This window comes from Poromitra crassiceps (assembly GCF_964638095.1).
Source record: "Poromitra crassiceps genome assembly, chromosome: 28".
NCBI classification, from domain to species: domain Eukaryota; kingdom Metazoa; phylum Chordata; class Actinopteri; order Beryciformes; family Melamphaidae; genus Poromitra; species Poromitra crassiceps.
The window spans coordinates 14,366,998-14,379,497 of record NC_139651.1 but is presented as its reverse complement, the minus strand read 5'-3'; the positions used below and the strand labels follow the sequence as shown (position 1 = coordinate 14,379,497).

At 45.9% G+C, this 12,500-nt stretch overlaps 2 protein-coding genes across 2 annotated transcripts in view; both read left to right on the top strand.

Moving 5' to 3' along the window:
* Positions 1 to 12,500, top strand: part of LOC310799721 (E3 ubiquitin-protein ligase TRIM47-like) — a 495,544-nt gene that overhangs the window by 109,519 nt on the left and 373,525 nt on the right. The gene's annotated exons all lie outside the window — the stretch shown is intronic.
* Positions 1 to 12,500, top strand: part of LOC310799570 (neural-cadherin-like) — a gene marked incomplete at both ends in the record, with an annotated part of 319,707 nt that overhangs the window by 144,541 nt on the left and 162,666 nt on the right. The window contains one exon of the mRNA XM_083662160.1: positions 6,849 to 7,021. Within this exon, the coding sequence (XP_083518286.1) occupies positions 6,849 to 7,021 (173 nt within the window). The remainder of the gene's footprint in view (positions 1 to 6,848; positions 7,022 to 12,500) is intronic.

Genomic DNA, 12,500 nt, shown 5'->3' with positions numbered 1-12,500 from the left:
ACATTGGGGAGGGGAAAACATAACTGCCACGAGAACTTGAGAGCTGATCTTCTTGCGGGGGGGGGGGGGGGGGGGGGCGCTAGTGCTTGCCGAGAACTTGAGAGCTGATCTTTCTTGCGGGGGGGGGGGGGGGGGGCGCTAGTGCTTGCGAGAACTTGAGAGCTGATCTCAAGAGCTGGTCTGCGGGATAACTGGAACCTGGTGCCACACAAGGACAGTGACCCATTGTCCCGTTACATTCCAGACGCCGCCGAACCACCGTTCCTGGTCAAGTTGCGTGGTGAATTCATTGAGTGTGCTGCAGGATGTGCTTGACTACAAGCGAGGTGACTACCGTGAGTTCGTGCAGCTGTGTCGTGTGTATCTGGGTGCAGACGGTCCAGCGCACACTCCAGTTACCTTCCAACGGCCGGGAGCACTGCACAAGGCGCGATGGATGGCCAAGCTGCTCTACACACTCAAACTGGCCCTTGATGGAGCAGCACATTGCGTTGCTTCCTCAGGGCACCATCACCACGCGGCAGCAGGTGCTGAAGATTCGGGCGTTTGCCAACTTTATCACGCACATCTACGCAACGTGGTGGCTGACCTGCGACACGGCCGTAGATGCAGCATGGAATGATCTCACACTCTACCGCCACCTGTATGCTTACAAGTCTGTTGACGAGGGCATCACAGCATCAGCGATTGAGGCGCTGGAGCGGCACCTATGGTACCTGACAGGCGAGATGCTGCCCCTGGCACTCTTCAGCACCAAGGTGCCAGTTGGCGAGCGGCGCGCACTTGCAAATGCCATCTTAGAGCACAAGCCGGCTGATGTCCCAATGCGAGCCCCACAGCTCCGCTTTGGCACTGGTTTCGGCAAGCCGAAGTTCCCAACCCTCTCGCCGACCACCACCTTGGCCGACCTCGCCAACCCAGACTGCTGGTTCGGCATGTATCAGGTGCACATTGATCCAGCGTTTCTTTCGCTTGATGTAGAGGATTGGGCTACCAGTGCGGAATTCCAGATGGGTGCGGTGAATGTACGTGCCATCAATGTTGTGAATGACTGCGCCGAGCGTGGCGTCAAACTCACATCAGACTTCGTGGCAGCAGCCAGGGGAGAGGAGCATCTGCAGAATGTACTGCACTCAGTGGAGCATGACCGCTCTAAACAGCCAAAACTGCGCAGCTGCAAGCGCAAGCTGGACCAGGACTAGGACTCTAGTCGTTGCTCAATGGTTGCTTCAATGTTCTCAAATAAATAAATGTTCTATTCAAATTCAAATGTTCTGTTAAAAAATAAATACATCTTGTTCTATTCAAAATGTTGTTCTATGCATTTCTAAAATTTGCCTTGACCCAAAAAGGCAGATTTTCGTATTTTTCACATGCTGTGTTGCACCCCTAAATCTCAATCAATTTTCCCAAAACTTTGCAAAAGTCATTTTTATGTGTCTCATAACAAAATGCAATCCCAGACAGTTTGATATGTTGAGATTTCATTTTTGCATTGCAATTTGATGCACCCTAATGGGCGTGGTCTCACTGGGCTTGCTGCGTGAGAACTGTAACTGCACATTGTCAGCACTCATCCAAACGAGGAAATGAAGTGAGCGAAGCAAAGTTTTGTTTGGGACCATTTCGAGTTAAAAGACGACATTGTTCATTGCAAGAAGAACCTTGATGCCCTTTATAAGTACAACACGGCTAGACGCCAATGATTCACCACTTGAACAGCGTAGCCTACATCCCAGCCTGGTTAACGAGGAAGGCGCCTCGTCCTCGGCCCCGGCATGCAGAAAAGATCACCCGGCTCCAGATGGATATGCTGCCCATACATATCGTTGAGGGTTTTCAACACCAGATCAATGTGATTGAGCGAGGCCAGCGTACTATGCGCTTCCCTCACGGGGCACCATTACCAGGCTGATTGAAAAGCGCTTCATCATAGCGCTTCGCACATAGGCATTTTGTAAAATAAAAAAATTATATAAATTTTTTTTTATTAATATTATCGATAATCGATAATTGATCGTTAATTTTCCCAAATTTCGATTATGGAAATTTTTCAAAATGAACATCCCTAATTCTGGCTCTATTTCCTCACAAAGTAGCACCTTAGATGCTACACACAGAGCAGGGGACGTGTTCTCATTGGATGCCTGGCTTGGGCATCTATACTGTAGCTGCCGGACAGAAACCTTAGCGCTCGTGTTTGCTGGAGACCAGTGTTTGTGGGAAACTGTGTGTGAGTATTTGAGTGTGTGTAGGTGTGTGTGTGTGTGTGTGTGTGTGTTTGTGTGTGTGTGTGTGTGTGTGTGTGTGTGTGTGTGTGTGTGTGGGGGGGGGGGGGGGGGGCTTATATGTCTGAGAATATGTGACAAAATGTGACACATCTTCCTTGAGGCAAAGCCCCTTCCACTTACACCTCCACCACTTTAAATTGGAATCATCTCTCTCTCTCTCTCTCTCTCTCTCTCTCTCTCTGTCACTCACACACACACACACACACACACACACACACACACACACACACACACACACACACACACACACACACAAATCCATATCCTGGACAGCAGTGCCAGGGAAGCAGTCATTGTGACAAAACACTTGGAGGCAGACACCCCCTCCATGGCAACTGTCCATTGCTTGTGCAACCAGCATACCTGCCAACATGAGGCTGTGGAAAAGAGGGAGCAGCCCTCCCAAATCCTTCAGGTCCGTCCAAACTCCCCAAGTCATGTGCTTCTGTTGAGAAATGCTGAAGTGGAGACCGCTGGTTAGCATGCTAATGCTAACTGCTACTAGTAACGCTAGCTTCAAAGCAAAGCAAGTGAGAGTTCACGGGGTATTGATGATACTTCGGAAAACAATTCGCTCGCTAACGTTTGCGCAAAAAAAAAAGGCAATTTAACATTAGTGATGATATTACGGCCTCGGGGCATTTCTAGAAGTCCGCCCATTCAACGCATCACTTCTGGATGACTAAAGAAGGTTCCTTGTGCTATAGGAGAGTAGCTACGCTGAAGCAGGAGCTACAAAAGTCCCTCAAAACGGTGCTCTGAGAACTATTATGGTTCCTGTGGTGCGAACACATCAAAAAAAGGGGAGAATTCCGCCAAAAAGTGCCTGCGATCCGAAAGCACCTATTTGCCTTCCTTTCTCTCTCTCCTTCTCTTTCTTTCTCTCTCTCCTTCTCTTTCTTTCTCTCTCTCCTTCTCTTTCTTTCTTTCTTTCCCTCTCTCCATCGTTTCTGCAATTCATTTGAAAGGCCTCGCCTACAAGACTCGTCACTTTCCCTAACTCTCAACATGCAATGTTCTAATGTAATACATGTTTGGAGAAAAAAAATACAGTAGCCTATTCCTCCCAGCTGTAGTATTTCTCATCATCTCCCTTGGCCTGGTAAACAGAGATAAAGGCACTACCGTATATGAATATTACACACACACACACACACACGCACACACACACACACACGCACACACACACGCACACACACGGTATCCATAGTAAGTGTAACATATAATGATTCCGAATCCCCGGCAGGGTCTCTTGTGAAAAACCATTGAAATGAACACATGACACACGGTAGCCTCCGCCTCTGCCTGTAAAGATAAGAAGGAATGTAATAAGTGTGTCCACACACGCTTAGCCCACACACACACACACACACACACTCTCACACAAATAAACAGAGCACCAAAGGGCGAGATGAATACAGAGTGGAGGAGAGTCATTCAAAGCAGAGAGGGGGATGCAGATGAGACGCCTACAGAGACAGAGAGAGAGAGAGAGAGAGAGAGAGAGAGAGAGAGAGAGAGAGAGAGAGAGAGAGAGAGAGAGAGAGAGAGAGAGAGAGAGAGAGAGAGAGAGAGAGAGAGAGAGAGAGAGAGAGAGAGAGAGAGAGAGAGATTTATTTATACTCAGAGAGAGAGAGAGAGAGAGAGATTTATACTCAGAGAGAGAGAGGATGAAATGGAATGGCAGAGAGCGTGAAAAGGGAATACCAATCAATTTAACAATTAATATGTTGTCTAAACAGAAGTAATGAGCAGAGAGTGTCTCTTCACGCTGCTCACTGGCTTTTCTAGCTATTTACAATGAGAATGATGTTAAAGGACACAAACGAGATTATTTGGGAGTTTGGCCCATTGGCTCAGTGGTTAGTACTGTTGCCTCACAGCAAGAAGGTCCCGGATTCGAACCTCCAGTCCGTCCCAGGTCCTTTCTGTGTGGAGTTTGCATGTTCTCCCCCCGTGTTCGTGTGGGTTTTCTCTGGGTGCTCCAGTTTCCTCCCAGCATCAAAAGACAAGACCGGGCGCTGCACTGTGGCTGCCCACTGCTCCTAGTTCTAAGAAGGTTCCTAGTAGAGGATGGGTCAAATGCAGAGGATGAATGAAATAAATTAAATAAAGGATAACTTAACTTGGTCACCTTACCTAACATGTGACAAGAGGTTTGGCACCAGAATCATCTTGAATGCATTATCAGCAGGCAAAATATATATATTTTTTTTTCTATAAAGGGCTCTCAAATGTGGAAATGCAATTAATCCAAGACATTAAAGTTTTTAATAAAGATTTTAAAGGTTGGCTGGATGCAAAATCAGAGCAGTATGCATTTTAATCATCTCATTGCTAATGACTTGATTCCTTCATTTATTTTTTTATTTTGTTTTGTTATAATTGTATTTTTCCTTCTTTAATAATGCCCTATAATTCTACGTAACTTTGATACTTTTCTTCTTTCTTTCTTTTCTCTCTTCAGAGAAGCTATAGGCACTATAGAGGAGTTGGAAACCAGCAAGTACAGTAGAGTCAGTTGGTTACGTGGTAACCCAGGTTCTTCTGAGTGAGAGAGAGAGACTCTCCCTACTACTTTTCCAATATATGGGAATTACCCTGATCAGCGGCAGCTGATGTGAATGACTGTTTAAGGCACCAAGATGAGGCAGCGCCATGATTAGTCTGTGATATCAGCATCATACAGGCGAGCCCCCCTCAGTTCACCTGGATTTGAACAATTTCTAAGCGACTCTTAGCTCGAGAGATAGTCTAGAGATAGTGGGCTGCTCCCTGTGTGCTTGCACATTTCTCCGTGGCTAAAATCCAATGCTCGGGAGGCAGCAGCGCCACACTGGGCCAGTGGAGCTGAGTCACGATGTGCACAGTGGAAGCCATCGACTCCAAGAGGAGAAGGCACAGTCGTCCAAATGAAACTGGGGCAAGGAAGGCCTGAGGGCGGCTTGTCTTCCAGGAGTTAGAGGAAGAGTCCCAGAGAGAGAGCCCAGTCTTGGAGACTCCTCCAAGGTGACTTGGTCTGTAACGGATAGAGTCCATCGCCCTGCGGGCACGTGTCCCATGGGGATGCAGTACTGTCAATGCCCTGACAGGGGCGCATAAGTGACTGCCCACACAGCCCTGCTTCACTGTCCTGAGGAGACTGGGAAGGTGCAGTTCAATAGACTGACCAGCGTGAGCCTTGAACAGCTGATTTATAAAATCATGCAAATAAATAGTAGCTACTTATAATTATATATATATGTTTTGCTGTCTTGTGAAAACCTTGCATGTCCAAAATATCAACTTTTAGGGTCAAAGAAAAGCAGGATTGTTTTTAGATTCAACACCATGCATTTCCCTCCATCCTATGGGCTTTTGAAAGTTTCATGAACCCAATGGTTGCAGAATTGTCTCAACCCCTAGAGGAGCATCATGTGATCCTTCAATAGACTACTTGCACAACTCCACTACTTCCTGAAGTGAGTAGGGCATAGTGGTTTCCTGTCCTACACTATAGAGGGAATGCACCGACGCCACGCCCCCTCCCGAACACGCCCCCTCAGCCGGACTGAGCAGCACTGAGTGTCAAATTTCCAAAACAAACGTGGCTTCTGCCAGGGGTAGTAGCGAAACCACGGCTAATATAAACGATTATCTGCTTAAAATAAAGGCAGTTGGACTCGAATGTGACCCTTACAGCTTGCCAAAGAACCAGTGGTCCATGGACGTAGACATGTGGCCAGGAATAGGGTTTCCTGACATTTATATGTACTTAATATCGACGCCGGGGAAATACACAAACCAAAGCATGAAAGCATACAAGAGCCTGGACGTAGCGTGGTCGTACTTCAAGGCTGGATTTGTTGGCGACATTAAAGTAACGAGGACAGCAATGGATATTCTGGTTGTATGTGGAGAGGTACATATTTATTTTATTACAACTTTTATTAAGAAAAATATAGCATACGCTGTCCCTAGCTTTGTTCAGAGTGAACACTATCACTCATGTAACGTTATATCTGTGCAGGTAGAACACAGCCAGAGAATGAATGAGCCCTCATTGAAACCCTGGATAGCTGCAGAGAAGACCGGGACCGTTTCATTAGCTTTCGGCAGCCTGTAAAAAGATACCTCCGACGCCTTGTTGAATCTATTTTTACAGTCAATGGCACAACAGCACTTTACCTGGCGCCACCTGGCTTGTTTAGACGTTTTGACACTCACTGCAGCTGAGTGGGCGTACCCGCACTGACTGTCGCGTCCGTGACGTCACGTGCATTCCCTCTATTGGATGAACTGATTAATGTCAGGTGTGTCTGACTGCTGCAGTCACAACAACAGTGATCAGGCACACCTGACATTAATCAGTTCATCCAATAGTGTAGGACAGGAAACCACTATGCCCTACTCATTTCAGGAAGTAGTGGAGTTGTGCAAGTAGTCTAAGTTTTTCACGTGACAACAGCGATGTACTCCCGCCCGGGCCGGCTGCTGGGATGTGCTGACCACTGCCATCCGTGCACAATTGTTTTCCACTCAGAATTGTGGGAATAACACCACTGCTGTTGGTTGCAGGTCTGATCCGTCTGCGCTCCAAACCGCCTCCTCGCCTCCAGGGCGTGGAATACGTCCTGAACATCACAGCGACGGACGACAACGCGTCGGGCGGACCGCAGGCCCTGTCGTCCACGGCCCAGGTTGTCGTGGGCGTGGACGACGTGAACAATAACAAACCTGTCTTCGAGAAGGTAAGACAGCGAGACACACAAACTGCACACACACACACACACACACACACACACACACAATTATTAAACGTCATTATCATTATTATTATCATTATCTGCCCATGTTAGAAAGCAATAAAGGTGTTGGATAAGCATCTGCTGTCCGTCTCCCTACACTCCACCTTGCCTGTCTTTCTCTTCCCTCATACCGTGTCTCTCAATGGCTTATCTCCTCATCTCCACACCGCCGACATTCCCACCTGCCCCACTTCTCACACTCCTTCTCCTTCCTGCTCTCCTCCTTCACCCAATCTCTTCACCTCCGTCCACCTCTCCCTCCTTCCCTCCCCTCCCCTTCTCTCCCCTCCCCTCCCCTCAGCTTCTCTCTCTGTCTCTATCGCTTCTATTTATTAGCCTCTCTATCTCTCCTCTCTGGAGGAGAGCTGAAGAGCTGCTCCATCCTCGTCTCTCCTCCTACCGACATCATCTCACCTCTTTTAATTAAGCTTTGAGGGATGTGAGGGAGGAATCCCGACCGACAAGCTCCGGCAGCGCTACGCTTCCACCTGCTCCTTTTTTCTGCCCATGTCTCAATTTTAAATGAGGTGACTTTTCACCCCCAACACCTCCCCCTCCCTGCTCAACACCTCCCCCTCCCTGCCCCCTGAGGCACTGCAAGCCCAGATTAGGAGCCAGCCTTTGCTGAGTAAAGCTTTCTCGCTCCCTCCTGGGGCGAGAGAGAGAGAACGCTGAGTGTTTCCCTCCGGCTCCACCTGTTAGAGAGGAGAGATACACAGGGACGGAAGAGAGGATGAGAGGCGAGAGAAGAGAGAAGAGAGGAGAGACACAGGGATGGAAGACAGGATGAGAGGCGGGAGAAGAGAGAAGAGAGGAGAGATACAGGGACGGCAGACAGGATGAGAGACAGGAGAAAAGAGGAGAAGAGAGTGAGAGGGGAGAGACACAGGGACGGCAGACAGGATGAGAGACAGGAGAAAAGAGGAGAAGAGAGTGAGAGGGGAGAGACACAGGGACGACAGACAGGATGAGAGACAGGAGAAAAGAGGAGAAGAGAGTGAGAGGGGAGAGACACAGGGACGGCAGACAGGATGAGAGACAGGAGAAAAGAGGAGAAGAGAGTGAGAGGGGAGAGAGACACAGGGACAACAGACAGGATGAGAGACAGGAGAAAAGAGGAGAAGAGAGTGAGAGGGGAGAGAGACACAGGGACGGCAGACAGGATGAGAGACAGGAGAAAAGAGGAGAAGAGAGTGAGAGGGGAGAGACACAGGGACGGCAGACAGGATGAGAGACAGGAGAAAAGAGGAGAAGAGAGCCAGATCAGCCCTGGTGTTCAGTATGCTCTGAACTCTCCTGCTGGCTTCACGCTCCAAGTCTGTGATTCATTCATTCAGTCTCTTCTCTCTGCTGGCGGGTTGCCAGCCTCCACCCTCATTCTGAGACAGAGAGAAAGACCAAAACACAGACTGCAAGAACAAAGGCAGCGAGAAATGAAGACAAAAACAAAGAAGACCCACATTCAAGATTCAAGATTCACTTTAATCGCCACAGTAAAGCTTAATTTATACTTATTAGAAAGTGTCGCTCAGCACATGGTCGCAGACGAAAAAGAAAGTGGTGTTGCATTTATACTTCAGAGGACGTTCGCCTCGGTTCAACGGTCACGTGACACTCGAACGCTATAAGCAGACAGCCAAGAGAAGAGAGGGAATGGAATGCACAGTGAAACCACCTCGGAGGCAAGATGTAACATACTTGGCTGCAGCCGCATATAAACGACACACAACCACACAACTCACCTCCTCTCTCTGGGAAATTGGTCACGATGTTCTTTGTGATTTTCACAAAGTCACACATCAAGGACAGGCTGATAAAAATAGCGGGAACACGTTCATTCATTTCAATCGAGCGAAAACCAAAACAAGGAAGTCAAGCTTGTGCCGTCTATATAGCCAATCAGACTTGCGCGACACATCGTGACGTAGTCAGCGACACTAGACATTTCACCAGGTAGCAGACACTGCTGCTCGCCGACACTTGAAAGCGTCGACTCAAGTCCTCATTTCTCTCGGCGACGGTTTCAAAAGTGTCGAAAGACAAAGCATCAATTGGGCTTTAGTCATCAGAATACAGACGAGGAATTTGACTTAGTGCAAGTATGCAGCGCAGCGGCCACATCGATGGTAGAAGACGAAGCAGAAATCCCAAATTATAAAGTGCAGAATATAAAGTCATTTAGAGTGACTTATGATGGGGTGGGGGTAGAATAATGTCCGTGAAGGCGGGGGGGCTTTGGGGTCTCGTTGAAGATGCGGATGGCAGTTGGGTAGTAGAAACTGTCCCTTTGACAAGAGGTTCTGAAATGAAAGCGAAAGATAATGTGAAAGAAATGAGATGAAAGCAGACAATAAACAAGGCTTTTCTGAGTGAAAGAAATACAAATAAAGACAGATAGAACAAAGAGGGATGGAAGACAGAAAGAGAGAGGGACATAGAGAAATAAAAGAAATGGAGACACCGTAAGAAAGCGAGACAGATGAAGAGAGTGGAGGGACAGTGGGGCGGCCGCGGTTAGTTGCCGTTTCCTGCTTCTGCTGCTGCTGGTGTTCCTGGCAGCCAGCGGCGGGACATGGAAACAGAGAAGGCCTTTTATCTTCTCTTGATGCCCCCATCCCAGACGGTGCTGGTAATCTCTGTGGAGCTCAGGGCTGAATCAGTGTAGAGACAGAGTGAGAGACTCTCTCTGATAGAGCCAGGTCTGGAATTTCCCCAGTGGTGCAAGGCGTTTGTCAACCACACAACATCTGAGAGAGCGAGAGGGGAGAGACACCGTGACGGCAGACGGGATGAACAGGAGAAAAGAGAAGAGAGTCAGAAAAAAATGGTATTTGCTGTTTTTCCTTATTTTGTATTTTGCATTTTGCATTTTGCATTAATTTCCTGAGGACCCCCTCAGATCATTCTGATCCCCCTCATGATCGTTCCTTTGAACAGCAAAACATGATTACAGAGGATAACTCATGATCGTTCCTTTGAACAGCAAAACATGATTACAGAGGATAACTCATGATCGTTCCTTTGAACAGCAAAACATGATTACAGAGGATAACTCATGATCGTTCCTTTGAACAGCAAAACATGATTACAGAGGATAACTCATGATCGTTCCTTTGAACAGAAAAACATGATTACAGAGGATAACTCATGATCGTTCCTTTGAACAGCAAAACATGATTACAGAGGATAACTCATGATCGTTCCTTTGAACAGCAAAACATGATTACAGAGGATAACTCATGATCGTTCCTTTGAACAGCAAAACATGATTACAGAGGATAACTCATGATCGTTCCTTTGAACAGCAAAACATGATTACAGAGGATAACTCATGATCGTTCCTTTGAACAGAAAAACATGATTACAGAGGATAACTCATGATCGTTCCTTTGAACAGCAAAACATGATTACAGAGGATAACTCATGATCGTTCCTTTGAACAGCAAAACATGATTACAGAGGATAACTCATGATCGTTCCTTTGAACAGCAAAACATGATTACAGAGGATAACTCATGATCGTTCCTTTGAACAGCAAAACATGATTACAGAGGATAACTCATGATCGTTCCTTTGAACAGCAAAACATGATTACAGAGGATAACTCATGATCGTTCCTTTGAACAGCAAAACATGATTACAGAGGATAACTCATGATCGTTCCTTTGAACAGCAAAACATGATTACAGAGGATAACTCATGATCGTTCCTTTGAACAGAAAAACATGATTACAGAGGATAACTCATGATCGTTCCTTTGAACAGCAAAACATGATTACAGAGGATAACTCATGATCGTTCCTTTGAACAGCAAAACATGATTACAGAGGATAACTCATGATCGTTCCTTTGAACAGCAAAACATGATTACAGAGGATAACTCATGATCGTTCCTTTGAACAGAAAAACATGATTACAGAGGATAACTCATGATCGTTCCTTTGAACAGCAAAACATGATTACAGAGGATAACTCATGATCGTTCCTTTGAACAGCAAAACATGATTACAGAGGATAACTCATGATCGTTCCTTTGAACAGCAAAACATGATTACAGAGGATAACTCATGATCGTTCCTTTGAACAGCAAAACATGATTACAGAGGATAACTCATGATCGTTCCTTTGAACAGCAAAACATGATTACAGAGGATAACTCATGATCGTTCCTTTGAACAGCAAAACATGATTACAGAGGATAACTCATGATCGTTCCTTTGAACAGCAAAACATGATTACAGAGGATAACTCATGATCGTTCCTTTGAACAGCAAAACATGATTACAGAGGATAACTCATGATCGTTCCTTTGAACAGCAAAACATGATTACAGAGGATAACTCATGATCGTTCCTTTGAACAGCAAAACATGATTACAGAGGATAACTCATGATCGTTCCTTTGAACAGCAAAACATGATTACAGAGGATAACTCATGATCGTTCCTTTGAACAGCAAAACATGATTACAGAGGATAACTCATGATCGTTCCTTTGAACAGCAAAACATGATTACAGAGGATAACTCATGGACACAGGATGAGAACACGCTCATGTTAATGTTGAGAACAACACTAATAATAACACTGTGTTAGAGCACAGGCAGACTTCATGTGGACACACGAGGGTTATGGACATAGAGGAGTGTTAGAGCACAGGCAGACTTCATGTGGACACAAGAGGGTTATGGACATAGAGAAGGTGGGAGGAGGATGTGGATCTACATCTCTGGAGGCCAGTGTGAGTGAATGCTAATTCTAATTTGAACCTTAAAGCCAAATCCTAATTCCTTTCCTTATCTTTTCATCCTTACAAGGACATTTGATTTCATAAAGACAGAACCACATTTTTTCTCTCAATTGCTCTCCCAGTCAGACTCTCTAACAAATACACGCACAAGGTCATATATATATATATATATATATATATATATATATATATATATATATATATATATATATATATATATATATATAAAAGAAGAAGAAAAGAAAATATATTAAAACAAAACAGAAAAACACTAAACTAAATAACAACAAACTACCAATAATACAAAACAACTGCTCAGTTTCAATTTCCATAGGACTGAACGATATAGCCTAGTTGCAATCAGTACCACAACAATCACAATGATCTCTCGATCTCAATAGGAGGCTGTCACGATACAATTCATGTATGGAAACTCATGTCGAACAATCAAACTGATGTTTAGCTCGCGAAGTCAAATGAAAGGCGGAGCTCAAGTGTCCTGTACTCCATTCATATAGCAGGGATTTTCAACCTGAGCTAGTTTCCCAGCTAGCCCTCACTTCTCTCCTCCTTCCCTCTCCCCCACTGGACCTTACAAACCTAACTGCCCTTTGCTAGTGCAACTCTGTAACCGGATCCCATAATGAGTCTCCTCTACAAAATGCACCATATCT